The following is a 24,561-nucleotide window of genomic DNA, read 5'->3' on the forward strand; positions in this document are numbered from 1 at the left end:
ATAGAGGACAGTCAGTACCGACCCCTTAGAAATATTAGATTTTCTGGCAATCTGGACACTTTAATACATGTATTGGGTTATGATGAACCAAATGAACCAAAATTTTTTTGGCTCATTTCTGGATTTTTTACTTCCTTTGGAGTTGTCCCGAGTGTTGTTTTTTTTTTTTTTTTTTGGGGGGGGGGGTGTTGATCAGTCTTTGGAATCTGTTACCCCTTCTGATTCAAAGTTGCGAGTAGCAGTGACTGACCTGTCGTGCACTCGAGAAGTTCGTTATATCGGGATTTTACTGTATCTTACTTTCTTCTTCACGGATTTTAGTAATTGTACAGTTGGTACAATTACTAAAAGACTTAACTCTTGCCCCACGTACTTAGAAAACGTATTGCTTTTGTCTACGTGATGTTATTTGAATAACGTATCAGGGTTACTACACGTTGTTATGGTGACCTTGTTTATTATAGGCGTAGTTGGTATCGTTGGTACAGGTGGACGTTGGCGTCAAAGAGTTTGTAGCAATAAGGTTTATTTAATTAAAAGGCGGATGGCTGGTTGATTAAAGGGATGTTCGTTTTTTATTAGGTGTATTTTTTTGTACACTAGTTTTAAGTCACCTCGTTGAGAAGATAGTTAACCTAACATCTGTTATCCGTATTCTTGACTAAGCTATGAAATGGTCCTTTTGGAGAATGACTCTGTAAGTAAATAGCATTTTAATTGCTAAATAATAAATATATAAAAATAAAAATAAATCTGCACTTCAGTTATAACCAGTCTACTTAAATAATAATAAAGTTATCAAAACAAAATATAATATCAAATAATTTGACCAAATGATCTAGGTTATTTGGTCAAAACTGGCAAACATATAACTACTTCCCCCCCCCCCCCCTCCAAATAAATAACGAAAACTTAATTTAAGAATTCAATATTCGGTGATGCAAATCATAAATAATATGTCCTTTTTAACTACTATATCAAGTTCTAATCATAATTGTAAAATAAATTGTACAGATTTTTAAAGCCATATTTTAATTTGATATTTATGGTTTTTATTTAAAATTTTATCCAATTTAATTTTTAGCATTTTTCATACAAATACATAAAAAATTTCTAAAATATTAAAATTTCAAGCGTCAGAGGTGTATATTTTTATATAAATTTATAAAAGTAAGCCTAGGCTTCAATTACAAACAACCTACTAATAATCTGCTAACAATAATAGTCTAATAATAATAATTACATTATATTTAAAATAAAAGAGCTTAAAATACCATATTAAAGAAAACAAAATGCAAAACAAGTTTTTATAAATCAAAGTTGCATTGGGGGGGGGGGTGTCTGTAATGAAGTTGATTTATAATATGAACAAGTTATCTTCCCAAGTTATCTCAGAACAGCAAAATTGCAAAATAAACAACTTTTGCCTACTCAGAAGTATTATTTCCATTTATAAATAAATATTTGTAGTTGCTATTAAATATACTCTTGTAATATAGAAACAAGATTTAAATGGCATTCAAAGTTATTTCTTTTTGAATGCAGGAATGTTTAATTTTTATTTGTGAATGTGTAATATTGAAATAAAATTTTGCTAAATTATTTTACTAAAATTGTTAGAAATATTTTTATAAATATTAGCAATCTTAAATTGGGAAATTTAAGATTGCTTATTGTTTTAAGATTTAGATTTTATACTTTTCATTTTCAGTTTCTAAGTGAGCTGACGAGAATGTTTATAAGTAGCAGAAATAATGGGACCTTGTACATGACAATGAAGAGATGTAAGCGCTCTTAGTTTATGAGGATTGGTGGCGGGAATAATTTAAAGATGTAAATTAAATTCATCTTAACAGATTAAATACATATTTATTAATATTACTACAATTAAAATTGTAGTTTCACTTCCATCTCATTTGCATGGAGAATAGAGACATCTTTTTTTTTTTTGGCTGAGACACTCTTCATTTTTCCACATTTCACCTGCTAAGTATGAAACTATTGTATTGCGTAGAAAATAGTGTGTAGGAGGATATGAGAATATAAAAATTGTTGAATGGCTATAAATTATTAACATTTTAAACCCTCCAAAGATAACCCAAAATGTTTTACAATAATCTCATTCTGATTTTCTTCCAGAATTGTAAGAACCCCAATTAAAAAGTAATATCGTCATTCTAAGGGCCAAGCCCTGCCTGCCACCATAGAGATGTTTTTTTTTTTCCACTCAACCCGAATTGGGGCTTTTCGTTTTGCTTCCCTATAGTTCATTCTTGAGAGTTGGAGCATGTCATCAAGCGGTCTTATTCTTGGTCGCCCTCTGCTTTTTTTCTCTTCGAGCTGTCCTAGTATGCTTACTATCCAATCATCGTGTCTCCAGAGATGTCCTAGGAACCACATCTTCCTCTTTATTATGGTTGGTTTTCTTGATTGTTCTTTGTTTTTCAGCTACTCTGAGGACTTCATTCTTTTTCTCTTCAGTTATTATTAGCCGTATGGTGCAAGGAAGCCTGAGGCTTATGTTGCACCAGCCAAAAATTCCCTGAGAGAGAGAGGGAGAGGGAGAGAGGAATCACCAAGAAAGAGAAGAATGATGATCAGTTGATCGATGTTCTCCAGCAAAACATCTCAAAAGGTAATAAAGCAATTCCAATTAGTAGAGGCAAATGATGCAATAAAACAAGCTTATACAGCATCAGCCAAAAAAAAAAAAAAAAAATCCCACACTTTGCATATCACCTCTCCATCCCCTCCAATAATTTGTCTAGTTCTTTTCTTCCTTGAGTTTATTCAAACTACCCACTTCCACAACACTAGATATAAGTTTGTTCCAACAATCAACTACCTGTTAGCTGAAGGCAAAATTCCACACATCTATCCTGAAATGCTCCTTCCTCAATTTGAATATATGCCCCCTCATGTGTGTACAGGGCCGGCCCCAAAATTTGTGGGGCCCTTACCTCCAGAAGTTAAAAACAATATAGATATTACTGAAAGTGAGTATAATATAAAAATTACACATTTTTTAATAACGTCTGATGTTTGATTTAAAACGAAACATACACATTGAGAAAGACGTATATGCTATGCTCCTAGCGATTTTGAAGTTGACTAGCACAAGGGCTCTTGGATTGATGATAATGTGGGTAACTAGACATTAAGACGGTAGAAGGTTTGATTCGTTGATAGAAATATGAAAAAGATTCAGATGATATTATTATTTAGACCATTTGACACAGGGTCCTGTTTGACAGAACCCGTTGAACACGTTTGTGGCTGGCCCTGTGTATAGTCTAAGCAAGAAGAATTCCATCAACATTGAACTTGCCCAATCCATTCAAAGCCTTAAATCTGTCATCAAATTTTATTACACACCCATTTTTTTTTTTGCATGACCTCTGAACCACATATAGTAGTAAAAAGGTGTAATCATGTGCAAAATTATGCAGCAACGAAAGTCTCATTAAAACTTTTTTGAGTATCAGCCTTTTAAATATCATTAAAGTCTGTTTTATATTACTAATTTTAGCCGGTTCTCTATGCCACATAAAAATTGTTATATTTTTGTTTTGGCACATGCCAGGGGAAAGGTTCAGCATTGCTGCACTAGGAAATGTAGCAGGAATTTTGCCTGTTTGGAAGGCTGGGATTGCAGAGAATTTATTAGAAAGCTCTAGAAAAAAATTTAAAAAAATAGATTCTTGACACAAACCTTGTGCTAATAACTATTGAGAACTTCACTGCTCACTTCTTTAAGTGATGTAAGGGGCTACCTGTGGTCCTTGGGGTCACATGTAGATGTCATTGTAAGATCAACCCCATATATTGCCACAGAAAGTTCACAGCCCATTGTTAGCCATTTTGCTGGTAAATTAGCTAAAATAGAAAGTTAAAATGAAGCTGTAAACTCTTCTGGCCTCTGCCATCCTGAACATAAAATAGAAATTTATTTATTATTTAAAATAGTGACTGGAAATTAACCCACACTGGTCGCATGAAATAATGTTTACACTCTTTGAATGGTCATGTGAGAGAAGCAATTGGATGTATCTAGTCATCAGCACACATAATTTATTCAGTGTAATAAAGCAACTTGTTGGCCAAAGGTAAAGTACCTAATTTTTTTAAACACATTCTGAATCAAAAAGATAGATTGTTATTGCACAATAGTAGAAATAAATGGATGGACTCTAGTATAGTGCCTAAGAAGGCCTCCACAGCTGAGTGGTCATGAGAAGGAGTGCAGTAGCACATGCTCTTTGAGTAGACTGGGGTTCAAGCCCCTGTCTACTCAAATATGGTCGATCTGCCAACCTGCACTGGATCAGCTTGGCAGATTATGGTTCATTTCCCACAACATGAATTGTTGAGGACGCTTCCATCCTGCAGTGGATTGATAATGGCTGCTGCTTACCTTTATAGTGCCTAATATATTTTAAGAAGTCCATCTAAACCAAGTGTGTCTTTTTGAAGAAATCTTTCTGTAAGTGGAATAATCTCTGATCTCTCATATGGCATGAATTCTATTATCCTAACATACATTGTCTTTTGTAAAATTTTCTATTTTGAACCATGCATAAACCCCCATGTGGTTAGCACTTCAATGTCTATACAAGTCATTTTCATATAACATTACTATTTTATTTTATTGTTTATTTTTTTTTTCAGCCTGTGCAGCAAAAGCCTAGGGCTCCCTTGCACCAGATGACTGTTATTCGTATCAACATGTCAGTGAAAGTACTAGAGAAAAGAATATCCTAGACCTCATCATCACCCATGAATCAGATGACATAACAGGGCTGACAGTAGAGGAACCAGTAGCAGGACGTGATCATGGAGTTCTACGGTGGATGATGATGATGAGAGAGGTAGCAGTAGTAAAAGGCAAAGGAATGGGTTTTAATTTCAGAAAAGGAAATTACAATGCCTTAAGGTACTACATGGCCTCTATTAACTGGGTAGATATCGCACAGAGAATGAATACAATTGAACTGTGGTATGCTTTTAAAACATTAATCACAGATGCCTTGAATGCGTATTTACCATTAAAAAAATACTCCACGAGGAGGGTTACAAGTTGGATGAATAGTGAAGTTGCCACATTACTTAAGCAGAAAAAGGTGGCATGGAAAGGTTACAGAGCAATAAAAAGTACTGAAGCCTATAACAGCTACAAGATTATCTGTAATAGAGCCACAGGAAAGGTTTGACAGGCAAAGGCAGTTTATAAGAAATCACTAGCAAACAGAGCAAAGAGGGGAGATAAGGAATTCTTCACATATATAAATGCCAAGAAGAGAAGGACAAACCAGATCGGACCTTTACGTAAGGGAAAGGGGATATATTAAATACACCAGCTGCCGCTGTAGATGAACTCAATAGTTATTTTGCATCGATATTTACAAATGGAAAACCTTTTGTAGCAATGAGAAATTGTGGGAGTGAAGTTGAAAAATATGTAATTAATGATATTGAAATTTCGCAAGATAATTTAATGAAAAAACTTTCAAGCCTACAGGCCAGAAAGGCTCCTGGAGTTGATGGAATATACCCTATAATCTTAAAGGGAGGCTGCAAATGCATTGAACCATTGAGGCTAATTATGCGAGCATCACTAGACTCTGAGGAGATTCCCTTGGATTGGAAAAGTGCCAATGTATCTCCCATACATGAGGGCGGCTTTAAGAGTGAAGTGGGAAATTATCGAACTGTCAGTCTGACTTCAGTTGTAGGGAAAATCATGGAGGCAATGATCAAGGGTGGAATTCAGGATCATTTGGATCGAATTGAAATTCTCAAGGATACTCAGCATGGTTTTGTAAAGGGAAAATCATGTTTAACAAATCTGGTTCGCTATTTTGAAAGGGTCACTAACGAGCTGGATTTAGGGAATAATTTCAACATTGTTTATTTAGATTTCAGCAAAGCTTTTGACTCAGTCCCACATGAGCGGTTGCTTTATAAGTTGGAACAGGTTGGAATCACTAGGAAAATCCTTAGATGGATAGCAGGATGGCTTTGGGCAGGAGGCAGAGGGTTGTGATAAATGGCTATTGCTCAGATTGGGTTGATGTAAGAAGTGGGGTTCCCCAAGGATCAGTATTAGGACCACTGTTGTTTTTAAATTTTCATAAACGACATTGATGAGGGGATAGAGGGTGTGATATCTAAATTTGCAGATGATGTTAAAATTGGTAGAGTAGTTAATGATCACTGTCAAGCTGAGCTTCTTCAGAGAGACCTAGATAGACTTCAGGAATAGTCAAAAAAATGGCAGCTATGTTTAATCCAACAAAGTGTAAGGTATTACACCTGGGAAACAGTAATCCCAAAATAACTTATTCACTTGGTGGAGTTCAACTAAACCCAGTACTGGAGGAAAGAGACTTGGGTGTTACTATACGGTCAAACATGAAATTCTCTGAGCATTGTAAACAGGCTGCAAGGAAGGCCCATGATGTCCTATCAAACTTTTGCAAGTAGAGATAGGTACGTGATAATCCCATTATATAAGGCTTTTGTTAGACCACACTTGGAATACTATGTTCAAGTATGGAGACCGCACCTAAAGAAAGACATCGAGCTTCTTGAAAGGGTGCAAAGACAGGTATCTCACCTGGTGAGATCGGCAAAAGGGCGTCCTTATGAAGAAAGACTTCGAATCGAATATGTGGGTTGCAGAGTTTGGAAACAGAGGAGATTTGATTGAGGTGTTTAAGGCTCTGAGAGGCATCAGTAAAATGAATGAAGACGAAATTTTCAAGATTATAAATGATTCTAGAACTAGGGGACATAAATTCAAGTTACAGGGGTAAATGTTTAGATTGGACTGCAGAAAGTTTTATTTTAGCCAGCGAGTTGTAAATTACTGGAATAGGTTGCCTACATAGGTGGTAGAGGCTGACAGTTTGGGGAAATTCAAAGGTCATCTGGATAGTACCTTTGGGTGAGGGAAGGCTTTCTTGCACCATGCGGCCATTACTAATACTAATATGGCTAATACTTCAAATAAAAGCCAAGGTTTGTCTTAGGAAACAAAAAAAAAAAAAATTTAAAAGGCATAAATTTTGTTGATCTTGCATTACTTAAAACAGCATTTCTCTGTCTCAGGAAATGCTGTTTCAAACAGGGCAATATCAATGCAACTCGCAAAGGTAGAAGTGTTTCACATTCAAATGGGGAGACACAAGGGGTTTGGGGGCTTGGTGACTGGTTTGGTATTGTTAAAATATGTGAAAGCCATATGAAAATCTAGCAGGGGATCCCCAGAATTTATAGTTTTTGGTATTACATTACTTTTTTCAGCCAATGCAGCAAAAGCCTAGCTTTGCACCATATGGCTAGTACTAATACTTCAAATAAAAACCAAGCTTTTTTTTATTAAAAAACAAAAATGCTCTGTCTGTATCTCAGTAGAGACATACTATTCATTAAGTAGTGCAATACTAAGGCAATTTATGAAGTTGTCAAGTGCTCTGCACAGTGACGACTCCAGGTATTTTTTTCTCTAAGGCACACCCGAATTTTGTCATAACTATAAAAATAGAAATACCCCTGTATATATTTATTTTCATACTTTTTTTTTTTTTTTTGTCACCCTTTTTTTTTGTCACCTAATGTCTCACTGGTTCTGCATAAGAGATCTATGCTGTTGCAGAAAAAAATTTTTATTTTCCCTTTCTAGTATGATACTTCTGGTTGTTGTTAGCCTAGAATAAGAAAAGTATAGTATATATTTTATATGTTCAATTATTCAGAAGATGGCAGAAACAGATGGCAATGTTGTGATTGCTGTGTAGTGAAAGCATAATATACATGTAAAATGTTGGTTATTTAGTGATAAAAATGAGAAACAGAAAATTCCATTAAATGATTAAAATACATTAAGCTTACAGGCTATTTTTGGGACAAGATGCTCTAAAATCTTAAGCAGTTATCTTCCTAACTTGTTTGTTACCACCTATATTTGCAAGAACCCATCAATGTGCCACAATTTGAAAATCTTCAGAAATAACAACATGCCAAAATCCTAAACATTCAGAAAATTCATAAACAATGGTTGAAAAGTAGAACTGAAATTCATAGCTAAAAGCAAACACTTACTTTTGGGCTGAGCTGTAAATCAGAACAACACCCAAAATTTTATTGAAAGGTGGTGCCATATGCACATAAGCTAACCTCAACACCAGCAAAAAAAACAAATAAATATGTATACCAAGCTGTAAACAAAAACGAATCATTGATGCTAATAGCCCAGAGTTAAATCAGCATGTGGACAGAAAGGACAGAGTAAAAGGGACAGGAATAATCTTGATTTAGTCATCACTAGTGACTCAGATAACATCACAAATATGATTATACTGGAACTGGGCTAAGGTAAAGAAAGCCAACACGAGAACGACGAGAAACGTCAGATAACTTACACGGAAAATTAGTTTCCTGACACCGGACTGTAGCGCTGCTCGCTCGGTAAACAGACGGTAGGTGCTATCGGTCTCGAGCCGAAATCGAGAAGGATATATTGATTGACAGGTAGGCATGGCAAATGATGAAATGATTGGTGGTGGGCGTGACAGAGGACAAGCTACTGTGTAGTCATTGGTTGGCATTATAATGTGTATTTATGAGTAAAGAACAGTGCATAATAGTTTTGTAATGAATGGTAAACAGGTAATAGTAACGATGAATCTTTTAAAGATGGAAGAAATTTGTAGGGAAAATAAAATGTTGGTTGATTTTTTGATGGAAACTAAATAAAAGTTTTGTTCTGTTCATTTTTATGTTCTTCGTTATGTTTTTTTCTCATTATTAAAAGCAGATTTTTGGAGTTCATTAGTGTTTTTACTATACTGTTGATTTAGGTTTGGTTACGAAAAAAAAAAAGGAAAAGGTTTCTTTATTTTTCGTTATATTTCGTAACCTGACCTTAAATGGTAGGTTAGGAAATAATATAAGAAAAGAAAGAAAGCTTCTATGTATATATATATATAGTGAATAGCTGTTGAAGTGTTGATTGACGTTATGATACGTGTGTATTCGCACAAGTGTCTTTAAAAATAAAAGTACAGTAAAATAAAAAAAATAATATTTTGTTAATAAACAATTTATGCGCTAGTCTACATGATTCTAAAGAAAAAAGGTTAGGTTACCCCCTCCATTTTGGGAGGGGTTCAAGCTCCCATGGGATTCAAGTGGAGGTAACCTAACCTTTTTTCACCATTAGGGCATATTATTGAACAAGAGATTAAAAATACAGTCATAAAAAAAATTATTTTTTTATGAATGTATTGCTAATTATTTGTGGGAGAATGGTGAAGCGGACATATGCCAAGCTCCAGCGTATCACCCATGTGGATTGGGGCATAAAGGGAGGGCCCTTCTTCTCCTTTATGACAACATCTTTGTCCTGATCCTGACTTACATGGCTGGAGCTTGGGGAGAGAAAGTTTAACACTCATGTCCAATGGATCCTTCTCTCAGCACAGAGACCTACTCTTTTTGGTATAACCAAGGCCTGTAGAACTGTTGCAACTGATGCTTTGTGTATTAGCTGGCAAGATGCCAGTGATCTGGGCGCCTCCGTAGCCAGGTGGGAAGGAGCAGCAGTGCGTAGCACACGCTTCTTGATCAGACCGGGGTTCGAGCCTGTCACCACCAAATATGGAGGATGGATGTGGAAAGGTCACGGAATGACTACCGCATATCCCCGGAGCAATATGGCCTTAGTTGCTAATGCTCCTAAAAACCAAAAAAAAAAAAAAAAAAAAAGCCAGCTGATCTGCAGGTTGCTCAGGCCCACCTAAGGTACTGAGAGAGGAATTCCCAAACTGGTATTCGGCATCTGGTCATGCCCAGTTGGGTGGACGGATGAAGCCTTTAAAATAACAGCTGAGTGGAGGCAGATCAGTGATGAATTAGAGATCATACTCAATGGACTACTGAGAAAAGACACTATTTGCATGCCTTTATTCCCTCTGTCTGTACCTTGAGCAAGCAAAGGCCTTGGCTCCTTTTTGGACTGGCTGTCTGCTCTGTCCTGACCGGACATGGCCTGAGGGTTGTGGTTGCTCCATTTGGGGCTTGCTACCACAGATCTCTTCCCTTGTGGAGAGCCAGAAACTGGCCTTCACATTGTGTTTGAGTATGCCTTGTATGATCTCTGAGCAAGGCTAGAGGGAGGGAAGCTCACCATTTCACAGTCCACAGTGGTGGACTTATGTCAAGATCCATTGATATTTCACATATTTGTCAAATTCATAAAAGGCATTTATGAATGTTGACCATTTCACTAGATAGGATGACCTACCTCCTCATGGTGGGGATGGTAACTTGTGGTGGGGGTGGGGACAGGGTCCCCGCTTTAAGGCCAAATGGTCGTTCCTGTCTATTTGTTATTTTAAATTGAAGCAGACTTGCATTATTATGTACTAATCACTTGTTATGTTGTTTAACAATACTCCATTTTACCATTTTCCATTTTGTAGGAATTTTCCATTTTACAGGTTATCTGGGCATATTTATTTCTCAACTAACCCAGATAATTGGGAAGCTACTGTAACTGTTGGCATTACTATGAGAATAGTTTATTTTTACAGTGCTTATGTGCATTTTAATAAATTGTATACTTTTTATCAGGAAATATGAAGATAAGAAGAAATGTCAGGATACTATTCTCACAATCCAACTCTCACCCACTGCTACATAAATAAGGTCAGAGTTGGGAGGGTCCATGCCCATTGTGCCCACAGCTGCATCTGCCCTTTATCACATCATTCGTGGTACAGCACTCCCTCTACATACAAGACATTCAGTAGAAGCTGAAGAATATAGTTACTATTACCCTAAATTTATACCCATACTAGTAGTACTAGTACCCCTTGAAAATTTTGCAATTGGTAGCAGTTTTTCTCTAGCTGGCCTAAAGAAATGTAGACCGTGTTTGGTCGTAAGCAGGTAAGCCAGTACATATCGAATCCTTTCTTATTTCTGTAAAATAAAACTATTCTTTATTTTAAGGTAGTCAGTGCTAGTAGAGAAAATTGGCCTGTTCTGTAAAATAAAACTATTCGGATTTTTTAATATTTGGAATTTTTATATTTTCCCATGTTTCTGCACACCTAGGAAGAAATATCAGTTTGAAACCAAATCAGTTAGGCCTATCATACACAATGGCTACAGCTAGCTGTACCCATTTACTAATGGGTACTAATTTACTAATGTACCCATAAATAACACAAGTCATTTACAGTCATTTACTGTAAATGACTTGTGTTATTTATTACTAACACAAGTTATTTTTTTTATAATCCAGTGCAAAAATTTCACAATTGGTAGCAGAGTTTTATTATTATTTTATTTTTTTTTTTTTGGAACAAAGGACACAAATGTGCAAATTGTTAAATAGTTAAGTGAAAATTGTTTAATCAGAAAAAAATGCCTTATCAACTTAGACAACTGTTTAACAGTTAACATTTTCCTGTGGCTCCATCTATGAAGTGAATGTTGAACTATTCTTGTTTGTAGTACAAAACTGGCCTGCTCTGTAAAATAAAACTATTCGGAATTTTTAAATTTTAACAACTTTCTGCACACCTAGCAAGAAATATCTTCAATTTGAGACCACTTCCAGCTCGATCGGTTAAGCCTATTGTTCACACTGACTGTCAAAAGAAAATGGCTTCCGTATTAAATATATAGTATAGATAGCAATGTAATTTACATTGAGAGATTTGAAATCTTGTTTTCATTTGCCTTATTCATGCTTTGAAACTGGTGGATACAGTCAGATATGAAGTGGTTTTGTTACTGTTTTTATGTCCCATTAAATTGTTGGAAGTTTTGTATTGGCTGTTCCAGTTAACAACAATAATTTTTTCCTTTGTTTTTTGATATTTTGCAAAATATAGAATGAATTAATGAATGTCATTGCATATTTGATGTGTTCATCATAAGAGAAAATGAGTACATCCTATAGTAGACATTACATCTATGCTTTAATAAGACTTTTTTTTTTCTTGAATAAAGAAATTTACTTAAAATTCAATTCATTATAATATCCTTTGGCATATTCATTATATGTTTGTACTTTTTTTTTTGTGAATAGATGATGGGAGGACAAAACCTAAGCCACATCCGTCTAAGGATATTTCTGCTACACTTCCACAGCCGACAGAATATAAATGTCTGATTCGAGCCCAGGTTAAAAACAGAAAAATCAGTACAGTGGTATGCAGAATTCATTACCTGTAGTAATAAAGTAGTTCATAGTGCTTTATTTACTGTTTTGAATCTAATTATTTAAAATAAAAAGGCCTATTATAGCTAAATTTTATATATATTTTTCTAATGTGTGTGTGTGTGTAAAGCTTAGTATATTTATTATATTCTTGTCTTGTGTAAGCATTTTTAAAATTCAGCTATTTAAAATTTAGACTAACTAGCTGCAAGCAAGAAAATAAATGTACCTACATGCAAGTGGGTTCAGATATTTTGGTGAACCAGGAAGTAACATATTCCAGTACATACTTCATATGAGAAATTTCACAAGAAAAATTTGTGCTAATTTGCATTTTCAAACAGGTTATGCACATACCAAAAAAAAAATAAATAAATAAATAAATAGAGGATTCCATTCAGAAGTTTACAATTTTATAAATTATCAGAAAATAGTACTTTTAAAAAAAATACTATATATATATATATATATTTTTTTTTTTTTTTTTTTTTTTCATTTAAATATAATTTGAAAATAATAATACTGCAATGGTATAGTTTTCATATTACAGTACAGTACATGTTACAGTAGAATTACTAAAAATAGAGTAATGTTATAAATATTTTTCTAACAATTTTTAAAAAACTTCTTTCTTAGATTAATATTTAAAAAAAAAAATTGTTTTACCATAAAGATAAACATGGCTATGTGTCCAAGACTACTATAGAAAAATAAGTACCAATTAGCACAAAACAGTTGCAGAAAATTATTTTGAATATTTGGGTATCTTGGTATATTCAGGTAGCAGAATCGCACCCTCGCCAAATATAACCCTAATTGTGTTGCCACAATTAGTTATATTTGCCACAAATGTTTTGTGATAATTGGTATTTATATTTCTACAGTAGTCTTCTTGATTAATGGCTTCTTCTGAACTCAGTTTTTTTTTTTCTCAACAGCATCAATTTCAAAACCACTAATGAATTTATCCTTTCTCATAGTATTGTTTACTGTAAATGACTTGTGTTATTTATTACTAACACAAGTTATTTTTTTTATAATCCAGTGGGAATTCCCGAATGAACAAGTGACTCAGATTAGTATATATCTTAAAATAGGCCTCTACCACTAGAAGTTGACTATCAATGATATTATCAATAAAAGTATGACAATACGAACACAGGAAGACCACGGAAATTCTCTCCATGTGACTGCTGGGAGAGAGAGCTTCATTCATTGCATGATGCAGCAAATGCTGTAATTGGTCCATACAGCAGTGGAACTTGGTTCTGTGGAGTGATTGAATCTCATTGCATCCCATTTCGATCAGACAGGCAGGTATAGAGGGGGGCCTGAAAAATGTCTGCTGCCAGAGTGCATTGTGTCAACTGTGAAGTTTGGAGGAGATGGTGTGGGCTGCTTCTCATGGTATGGCTTGGAATCTTTTCTAGTTGTGTTGGGAACCATGAACACAGATGCACCCTAACACTTTGGACAGTTCCATGTTCCTTATGATGTGGCAATTCTTTGGTACAGACCCACATTTGTTTCAATGGGATAATGGTCATTGGTGCTATTTGAGAATGCTCCATAGACACGAATGTACAAAAGTTGTAATAGCCAGCAGACTTCCAGTTTGAACCCTATGGAATTAACTTAAATTGTTGGTGAGGACTAGACCAACATATTCCACATTGGTAGTTCAACTGGCCACTGTTCTGCAAGAGGACATCTGCTAGAGCCTATTGTTTGTTGGTGGAAAGCCTGCCTAGGAGGGTGGAGTGTGTTGTAATGGTCACAGGTAGAACTCGTATGCTGTTAAGGTAAGTTGTGACATCAACACAAAACTGCCACATCTGGGAACTTTTTGGAGGGTAGGGTATACCATGAGAATAATACATAGCCAGGTGGGCAAGTGTAATTGTCCTTGCTTCCACGTAGTTTTCTAATATCTCAGGCTTGCTATGAATGCACAAACACACCAAAATTATCCTTCGATTATGAATGAAATTTAGACAGGGAATTCATCAATTCTTACATAGCTGTTCTGTTATAACTACATTTTATAACTAGATGGCTTTTAACACAAAAACTAAATGCTTCGATTCTCAAGAAACCATTTGAGATATTTATAAACAAATTACAAACATTTAGACTTAAATAACATTATCAGTTATTCCATTTGCTTTATTTATATCCAGATTTATCTCTTCTCCGCAACCTTTCCAATAGATTGATATGCATTTTCCTAAAATGAGGTTTCCTAAACTGTATGCACTGTTTCAGATGTGCCCTAACCAGTTTGCATTATACAACAGGACAGTCACCTCATTTTTTTTCTTGTTGGCAAAGTTCCTGTATATTATTGACAGAACACAATGAACTGTTCTAGCAGCCTTTTTTGCACTTCAGAAAACCTTGTATTATACTATACGTTAAGCATTAATTGAGGCATATGATGCAAGAAAGCAAGTTTATACAGCATCAGCCAAAAAAAAAAAAAAAACCCTTCCCATTTCACCTATCTGGTCACTCCAAATGTTTGTCTAGTTCAGCCTTAAATTTATTTAAGCTATCGACCTCCACAACAACAGATGTAAGTCTGTTCCAGCAATCAACTACCTGCTGGCTAAAGGCAAATTTCCAGACATCTATTCTACAACTGTCTTTCCTCAGTTTGAATCTGTGTGCCCTCAGGTTCTTAAGCTGAGGAAGAAACCCATCAGCATTCAGCTTGCTCAACCCATTCAAGGCTTTATACACCTCAATCAGATCACCTGGCAGGTGCCTAGTTTCGAGATGCTGCAACTTGTAGAACTTCAGCCTTTCTTCATAATTGCACCCCTTTGTTCCTCTCACCAATCTTGTTGTCCTTCTCTGTACTCATTCTAGCAACTCTACATCACATAGAACTGCACAATCACCTCCAGGTCTTTCTCATTCTCCACTTCCCTAAGTTTTGTATCACAGAGTTCATACTTTTCTCTTGGGTTACTGCTACCCATATGCAGTACTTTGCATTTGTCAATGTTAAACTTCAGTTGTCACTTCTCTGCCCCTCTGCCTAACTTTTCTAGATCCTGTTTTTGTGTCAATAAAATCAATCAATCAACTAGATCCTGTTGCAGTAGCATACTATCTTTAGTGTCATTAGCAACCCTGCCAACCTTTATATCATCTGTAAACTTGGATATTAAGCCTGATATACATTCATCAATATCATTGATAAATACACAAAACAACAATGGGCCCAGCACCGAACCCTGTGGGACTCTGCTAATAACACTAGTCCATGTAGAGCAGTGTCCATTTATTACAACTCTCTGCCGTCTCCCACTCAACCATCCCTTTATCCATTGCAGTAACTTTCCCTTAATGCCATACCACTCCAATTTGTACAGCAGTCTTCCATGTGCAACATTATCAAAAGCTTTCCTGAAATCCAAGTATATGATATCAAAATTATTTTTTGCATTCAGTTCCTTTGTGACCACATCATAGTATCCAGTCAAATTGGTCAGAAAAGACTTCCCCTTAACAAACCCATGCTGTGTCTGAACTATTGTTGATATCTTTTCTAGGTGATCCTGTATCACCTTTTAACCAGTGACTCCATTGCTTTCCCCGGAACAGAAGTTAAATTAACAGGTCTATAATTATTTGTTTCACCCTTTGTGAATTTGGGATACATTTGCACATCTCCAGTCCATGGGAACATCCCCTGACTCTAAGGATGCTCATAATTATGGCTAAGGGTTTGCTTACTTCCCTTGCTACTACCTCCTTCATTATAAATGGATAGATTCCATCATCCCCAGGTGCCTTTTTTATGTTTAACTTCAACAATTTCTCCTCCACTTTGCTCCCAATTATCACAAAATCACTTAGCTCCATGTTAGAGTTTGATAAACTTCTGGCATTCCCCTCCTTGAATAACCCCTCATGTGTGAATGTAGATGCAAAATACTCATTCAGTTTATCAGCTACTTGAGCAGGATCATCAATAATCGAACCATCTACGTTAAGTGGACCAATCTAATTCATCCCCTTCTAGAGTTTATATAAGTTTGTTTGTTTGTTATTTGGTTTTTAAGAGCATTAGCAGCTAAGGCCATATTGCTCCGGGGATATGCGGTGGTCATTCCCTGATCTTTCCGCATCCTCCGTATTTGGTGGTCATGGGCTTGAACCCCAGTCTAATCAAGAAGCGTGTGCTATGCACTGCTGCTCTTGCCCACCTGGCTACGGAGGCACCTTTACATAAGTAAAGAACTCTTTGCTGTTTTTCTTTGTCCTTTGCCAAAGATTTCTCGTAATCTGCCTTTGCCTGCCTAACCTCCTTTGTGACTTTATTAGAGACTACCTTATATCTGTCATAGGCTTATGTGTCGCCTGATAATTTATATGCATCCCATGCATTTTTCTTCTCTGCCATGAGCCTCATTAATTCATCCGACATCCATTGTGCCTCCATAGCCAGGTGGGAAGGAGCAGCAGTGCGTAGCACACGTTTCTTGATTTGACCGGGGTTCGAGCCAGTCACCCAAATACGGACGATGCGGAAGAATCTTGAACAGTATTTCTTAGTTGGTATGAAAAACCTAGTAGCCTCCAAAATTAAGTCCCTGAAGGCATCCCATTTAGAATTCAACGTAGGTAACATCATCAGTTCATCCCACTCCATAGAATTTAAAAACTGTCTGAGACCTCTGTAGTCACCTTTATGAAAACAAAAACCCTTCCCTTTACCCTTGATTGTAGTTACATCTTTAAGTAAATCCCACATCAGTACATTGTGATTACTGTCAACTAGTGGTTCCTTTATCTGCAAATTCCTAATGCATGCGTCATCACTGCTGGTAATCATATCAAGGGTATTACTCCCTCTGGTTGTCCCTTAAACATGTTGCCGTAGAAAACAATCCTCCAATAAATCCACAAGTCTTGCTAGAGTGTGAGTGACCAACTAAAGTTCCAGTCAATATCTGGACTTAAAATCCCCCATTACAAGGCATTCTGATTTACTGGCCCTCTATTTCTCTGCACAACTGTTCATTGTACTCTTCAGCATCATTAGGCCTATAACATACTCCTACTCTCATTTTCCCTTTTCCAGTGTTTGTCACACCAAACAGACTCAACATTGCACTGTCCACCAGTGTCAACTGGATGCATTTCCTTAGATTTTGTGTTTCTTAACTAACAGCATATCCTCTCCTCCCTTCCTACCCTGTCTGTCCTTTCTGTACACATATTCCAATTCTGTACTCCCCAAATTCCAATTCTGCACTGCTTATACCTGTGTGACACCATGTCTCTGATATCCCAACAATATCTGCCTTTGATCTTCTGATCAGCACTTCAAATTCATCAATTTTATTTACTGTACTTCTAGCATTAGTGTACATGCAAGTATACATGCCCTTGTTCTTACTCTTAGTTACCCTAACATTCAGATCATGTATTTACTCTCCATGATGACTCCCAGCAGCTCTTGAAATCCCCAGCAACTTGCTCTCTAGGCTGCTGCTCATTACAATAGAAGCAGTGCAAGAATCACTTTCGCTTCTGCCTGTGGCTACCGTTAATCTTTTAGTCTGTGAATCCCTCCAAACTTGCAGTTTTTTGACCCACCTAACATTGCCTCAATAGTATCAGCAAATATTCTTGCATTCTTTCTATTTAAGTGTACATTTACTCATAGGCCTTTTGTTCTTAGCAACACCCTTGAGTTTAGTGCTGCTCAAATAGTATCTTATTCCAGCATTACTCCCCAAAATGCAGTACCTTGCATTTATCAATATTAAATTTCAGTTGCCATTTTCATTATCAATATCACTGATACATGTATTCCTTCATATTTTAACTGTTCAATGGGGTGGTAAAATATTAGAGTGATACATCAAAAATTTGATTAATAGTTAATTTGTACGAAAGATAAAAAGCATATGATTGTTATTTCTTGAATAGGTATCAAGTAAAGATATCAACAAGTTTCAAATGGTAAGATTCTTCAGAGCTCAGACAAATATATATATCTTTTTTTTTTTTTTTTTTATGTTTAGAATATTATATAATGGTTATTCTGATTTCCTGTATTCCTCCACATGCAAACTTGTGTAATTTTATTAGGATATAACTACAACAATAACAATAATAATAATAATAATAATAATAAAAAAGCTTTGATATCTGACTCCTCTTGTTCAGATATAAGGAAATGTTGAAAGAGTTTGCATGTCATCAAGGGGTTGGTATAGTTCCCTGAAAATGATGCTCTTCATTCAGGTAAATATTGCGGAGTAACAGTGTTTTTTTAACTGTAGTTATATTTTGGAATTAACCTGCAAAGATAAGGACTCATTTAAAGTCATGATTAGGGTCTTGTAATTTTGATTCAGCGCTAAGTACAAGAAATTTTTTAAAAGAATCCCTCATGCTTTCAGGTTTTCTGAAGAAACAAAATGTTGCATCCTGTATAGTCACTTTTGATTTGACTTCTTTTTTTTTTAAAGTTAAGTCCACATCTTGGAATAATTTTTAATTAATGCTGTCTATAGCATTCAAAAATAGTATTTTAAAGAGCCATTTTAAAGATATAGCATTTTAAAGCTCTTTAAAACTCTCTATAGCATTTTAAAGAGCCATTACCTCTTTTTTCCCACAAACAACAGACACTTGCAGTGCCTGCTGTTTATGTTCTATCACAAAAAAAAAATAAAACATAATTCTGAGTAATGCATTTGTATGAGAGGAACAACTCAGAGGAAGATTATGCTCTTATGATAAAACATTCAAAAAACATTGACACACATCACTACCACTCTGACATACTACATCCAGTGTTACATTTCTTTATGTGCACATTGTCTTATGTTCATCTCTTTACAAATGTCTGATTACACTGCATTTTCCATCACTTCATACTGAAAAATCACAGATAGATGTGAGGTGTGGCAATGAATTCCATGGACTGCTGCTGCTCTGGTCATAGTAATAATAGTAATGGAGGCATGTAATGCAAGAAAGCAACCACACGAGCTTATGTAGCATCAGCCAAAAAAAAAAAAGAACCCAATTTCTAAACCTTTGTCCAGTTCTTCCTTGAATTTATTTAAGCTATCAAATTCCACAACGACAGATGGAAATTTGTTCAAGCAATTAATCACTTGCTAGCTAAAGGAAAATTTCTGCACATCTATTCTATAACTGTCTTTCCTCAATTTGAATTTATGCCCCTTCCGGTTCATAATCTGAGCAAGCGAAAGAATCCCATCAGAATTCAGTGTGCTCAATGTATTCAAGGCCTTATACACATCAATCAGATCATCTCGCACGTGCCTAGTCTCCAGCTACTGTAATTTGCAAAACTTAAGCCTTTCTTGGTAAGAGGACCCCTTTGTTCCCCTCACCATACTTGTTTCCCTTCTCTGTACATGCTCAAGAAACTCTACATCCTTCCTAAAATGAGGCCTCCAGACCTGTATGCAGTACTCAAGATATGGCCTGACCATTGCCTTATACAAAGGAATAATCACCTCCTTTTCCCTACTAGCAAAATCGTGTATATCATTGACAATACCAAATGACTTGCTCTGGCAGCCTGTCTGCATTGCTCAGAAAACTTTATATCTGACTGCACAATTACTCCCAGATATTTTTCATTTTCTACTACCCTAAGTGTAGTACCACACAGTTGGTACATTACTTCTACTTGTATGCAGTACTTTGCATTTGTCAATGTTAAAGTTCACTTGCCACTTTTCAGCCCATCTGCCCAAATTTTCTAGATCCTGTTGCAGTGGCACACTGCCATGTCATTAACAACCCTGCCAACCTTTGCATCATCTGCAATCTTTGACATTAAACCTGATATACCTTCGTCAATATCATTGATAAATACACAAAACAACAGTGGGCCGAACCTTGGAGGACTCCACTAATAACATTGGTCCACGAAGAGCAGCATCCATTGAGTATCTCCTTATCACTCTGTCTTCTCCCACTCAACCACCCTTTTATCCATTTTAGCACCTTACCCTTAATACCACACTGCTCCAATTTGTACAGTAGTCTCCCATGCATAACAGTGTCAAAAGCTTTCCTGAAATTAGCATTGGCATTAGTAGAGGCATATGATGCAAGAAAGCAAGCATATGCAGCATCAGCCAAAAAAAAAAACACTTCCATTTCACCCGTCTGTTTGTTCGAAATACCTGTCCAGCTGAGCCTTAAATTTATTTAGGCTATCAACTTCCACAACAAGGGATGGAAGTCTGTTCCACCAACCAACTACCCGCTGGCTAAAGGCAAATTTCTGCACGTCTATCCTACATCTGTCTTTCCTCAATCTGAATTTATGCCCTCTCAGGTGATTATTCTGAGCAAGAGGAAGAATCCCATCGGCTTTGGGCATGCTCAAACCTTTAAAGGCTTTATACACCTCTATCAGATCACCTCGCCGGTGCCTAGTCTTCAGACACTATAATTTGCAAAACTTAAGCCTTTCTTCATAAGAGCAACCCTTTGTTCCATTCACTAATCTTGTTGCCCTTCTCTGCACTCGTTCCAGCAGCTCTATATCCTTCCTGAAATGAGGCCTCCAGACCTGTATACAGTACTCAAGGTGTGGCCTGGCCATTGCCTTATACAAGGGAATAATCACCTCCTTATCACTGCTAGAAAAATTCCTGTATATCATTGACAAGGTACCATGAGCTACTCTTGCAGCCCGTCTGCACTGCTCAGAGAACTTCATATCTGCCTGCACAATTACCCCCAGGTCCTTTTCATTCTCTACCACTGTCAGTGTAGTACCACAGAGTTGATACGTTGCTCTGGGGTTGCTGTTTCCCATATGTAGTACTTTACACTTGTCAATGTTAAACTTCATTTGCCATCTCTCAGCCCATCTGCTCAACCTTTCCAGATCCTGTTGCAGCAGCATACCGTCAGCAGTGTCCTTAACAACCCTGCCAACCTTTGTGTTGTCTGCAAACTTGGACATTAAGCTTGATATACCATCATCAGTATCATTTATAAACACAGAAAACAATAATGGACCCAACACTGAACCCTGAGGGACTCCACTAATAACATTAGTCCACGATGAGCAGTGTCCATTGATTACCACTCTCTGTCTTCTTTCCCTCAACCATCCCTTTATCCATAGCAGCAATTTGCCTCCAATTCACTCTGCTCCAATTTGTGCGGCAGTCTTCCATGTGGAACAGTATCAAAAGCCTTTCTGAGATCCAAATATATAACATCAAAGTTATTCCTTGCATCCAGTTCTTTTGTGACTGCATCATAGTATCCAATCAAATTGGTCAGGCATGACTTTCCTTAACAGAACCATGCTGTATCCAAGCTATAACTGAAGTCTTGTCTAGATGATGCTGCAGTGCTTCTTTAACCAGTGCTTCCATTAATTTTCCTGGAATGGAAGTTAAACTCACAGGTCTATAATCACTTGTGTCAGCCTTTGATCCTCCTTTGTGAATTGGGGTCACATTTGCACACTCCAGTCTATAGGTACCTCCCCTGAGTCCAAGGAAACTCTCCCATAAACCCAAGTATATGATATCAAAATTATTTTTGGCATCCAGTTCCTTTGTAACCATATCATAGTACCCAGTGAAATTTTTCAGACAAGACTTTCCCTTAACAAACCCCATGCTGTCTGAATTATTACTGCACTCTTGTCTAGATGATTCTGCAATGCATGTTTAACAAGTGACGCCATTATTTTCCCCAGAACAGAAGTTAAACTAACTGGTCTGTAATTACTCGTGTCACCCTTAGATTCCCTTTGTGAACTGGGGATACATTTGCACACTTCAAGTCCATGGGAACCTCCCCTGAGTCCAAAGAAGCTGTCATAATTATGGCTAAGGGTTTGCTTACTTCCTTTGCCAGTTTCCTTTAATATAACTGGATAGATCCCATCCACCCCAGGTGCCTTTCTTATGTTTAACTTGAACAATTTCTCCTCCACTTTACTCTCAGTTATTATGAAATCATTATGCACCCTCTTACAGTTTGATAAACTTCTTGCATTTTCCTCCCTTAATAATTCCTCATGTGTGAATGTAGATGCAAAATACGCATTCAGTTTATCAGCTATCTGAGTAGGATCATCAACAGTTGAACAATCGATAGCAAATGGACCAATCTGATTCATTCCCTTCCTTCTAGAGTTTATATAAGTAAAAAACTCCTTGCTGTTTTTTTTAAGCATTGTTTGCCAAAGATTTCTCATAATCTGCCTTTGCTTGCCTAACTTCCTGTATGACTTGATTACAGACTAGCTTATATCTGCCATAGGCTTCTGTGTCACCTGATAATTTATATTCATCCCATGCAGTTTTTTTCTCTGCCATGAGTGTAATTAGTTCATCTGACGTCCATTTAGACCTAAACCTTGAACAATATTTCTTAATCAATATGTCATGTTCGATGGGTTTGAAAGTAAATTGATGTGGTATGTTGCATTTTTTACTTCCTCCAACAGATATGGTACGTAGATTGTCCAGCAGGCTGACAGTCTTCAAGTAACAACTAGTTTCATTAGTAGCATTAATGTTCAATGTCACAATTTTTCAGTGGAATGATGAATGAATATCAAATTTTGTTTTAAAGTGGAAAAATCTGCAATAGAAATATATGAAATATTAAACACTGGTTATGATGATGAAACATTGTCATACCTGCGTGTTTTTTGAATGGTATAAGTGGTTCAGACGGACAGACGTGAGGATGTTTGTGATAATCCAAGAAGTGGGAATCTGTCCACCTCTCAAAATGAGGAGTTCTAAAAGTTTGGAAAATTGTGGCAAGAAATCATCATTTGACCCTCAGAATGATGGCTGATGAGTTGGATGTGAGTAAGACAATTCTTCATATTTGCATGAAGTTTTAGGGAAAAGGAAGGTCTGCACAAAATTTGCGCTGCAAAGCCTCACAGATGAACAGAAGCAACAAAGAATGTCATTGTGCAAAGACTTCATCCAGACTTGTCAAGATAATCCTAATTTCCTTGAGTGTATTGTCACTGGAGATGAGTTTTTGGTGTTTCAGTACGATCCAGAGATGAAGTGTTAGAGCATGCAGTGGACTTCAAAATCATCAAGACCCAAAAAGGTTTGTTTACAGAAGTTCAGGATCAAGACAGTGCTGATCGTGTTTTTCCACACACACACATGGTGTGATTCACAGGCAATTTGTACTTGAAGGGAGAGAATCAGTGCTGTTCTATGTACAGGCTTCAAAGACTACTATAGTGCATTTCCTGGGTGAGTCCACAATTTGGAGAGAAAAGCAACTGGTTCTTGTTGCACAACAGTGCCACCATCCATTCACATTTGTTGTGAAGACATTTCTGACAAAATGTAGCTTTGTACAGATCAACCATCCACCCTACTCTCCCAATTTAGCACCAGCAGACTTCTTCCTCTTTGTGAAGATGAAAACTGCCCTCAAAGAAGAGATTTCAGGATGTTGAAAAAAAAAGAAAAACATAACATAACTGCCAAACTGAACATCATATTTTTGGATGCCTTCACTGACTCTTTTTAGAAACTTTTAAAATGGTGTAATAAGTGCATTTGATCAGGTGGTAATTAATTTGAATAATAATAAAACCATTTCTGAGCTCCTTCATACTTTGTGTATTATTTATTTCACCAGTCCGGGAATTTTATTGCCATACCTCATATAGTACACAAAAGTTGCTATCTTTCCCAGACATTACAATATATGGAAAATCTTGTGTATGTCTTCTGAAATTTTTTCATATTTCTTTGGCATCCTACTAAAAGATAATTAGCTTCAAACCACACAAGTACAATGAAATGGTCACACATCACAGAGAGCATGTTCCAGTTTTGCAATGTAGATTAGCACAACTGACAACCATTTTGTTAATGAAAATAAAAAAATTCCAAGTTTAACAGTTTTGCTATTTTTTTTGTGAAAAAAAGGCAGAAAAATCTTATTGATTTTCCATCATAAATTATTATTATTATTAGCCATATAGTGCAAGGAAGCCTGAGGCTTATGCTGCACCAGCCAAAAAAAAAAAAATTTCCAAGTTACCCTGAGAGAGAGAGAGAGAAAAATCTGGATATTTGGCAGCTATGGAACTATAATCTACCTTCTCCTAGATGCAATGGTTGAGAAGCTTGTTTGCTTACCTTCATATGTCATAATACCAAATTATTTTTCCCCATTTGGCCCTGCCAACCTAGCGTATGTTATTCTTAGGTTATTTCCCAAATGTAGAATGTTACAATTGGTGACTCTAAATTGTAACTGCCATTTTTTCGACTATCCGAAATCATTCTGAA

General features: G+C 36.3%; 1 protein-coding gene across 1 annotated transcript in view; it reads left to right on the plus strand.

Moving 5' to 3' along the window:
- Nucleotides 1-241: 241 nt before the first annotated feature.
- LOC150084963 (signal recognition particle 14 kDa protein-like) overlaps nt 242-24,561 on the plus strand; it is a 32,782-nt gene continuing 8,462 nt past the window's right edge. The window contains exons 1-4 of the mRNA XM_090375672.1: nt 242-697; nt 1,712-1,784; nt 12,104-12,225; nt 18,185-18,217. Of these exons, the coding sequence (XP_090231798.1) occupies nt 674-697; nt 1,712-1,784; nt 12,104-12,225; nt 18,185-18,217 (252 nt within the window). The 5' untranslated portion in view covers nt 242-673. The remainder of the gene's footprint in view (nt 698-1,711; nt 1,785-12,103; nt 12,226-18,184; nt 18,218-24,561) is intronic.

The sequence above is a fragment of the Mastigoproctus giganteus genome, chromosome 6, assembly GCF_048544385.1.
Source record: "Mastigoproctus giganteus isolate SK-2022 chromosome 6, ASM4854438v1, whole genome shotgun sequence".
In the NCBI taxonomy this organism is placed as follows: domain Eukaryota; kingdom Metazoa; phylum Arthropoda; class Arachnida; order Uropygi; family Thelyphonidae; genus Mastigoproctus; species Mastigoproctus giganteus.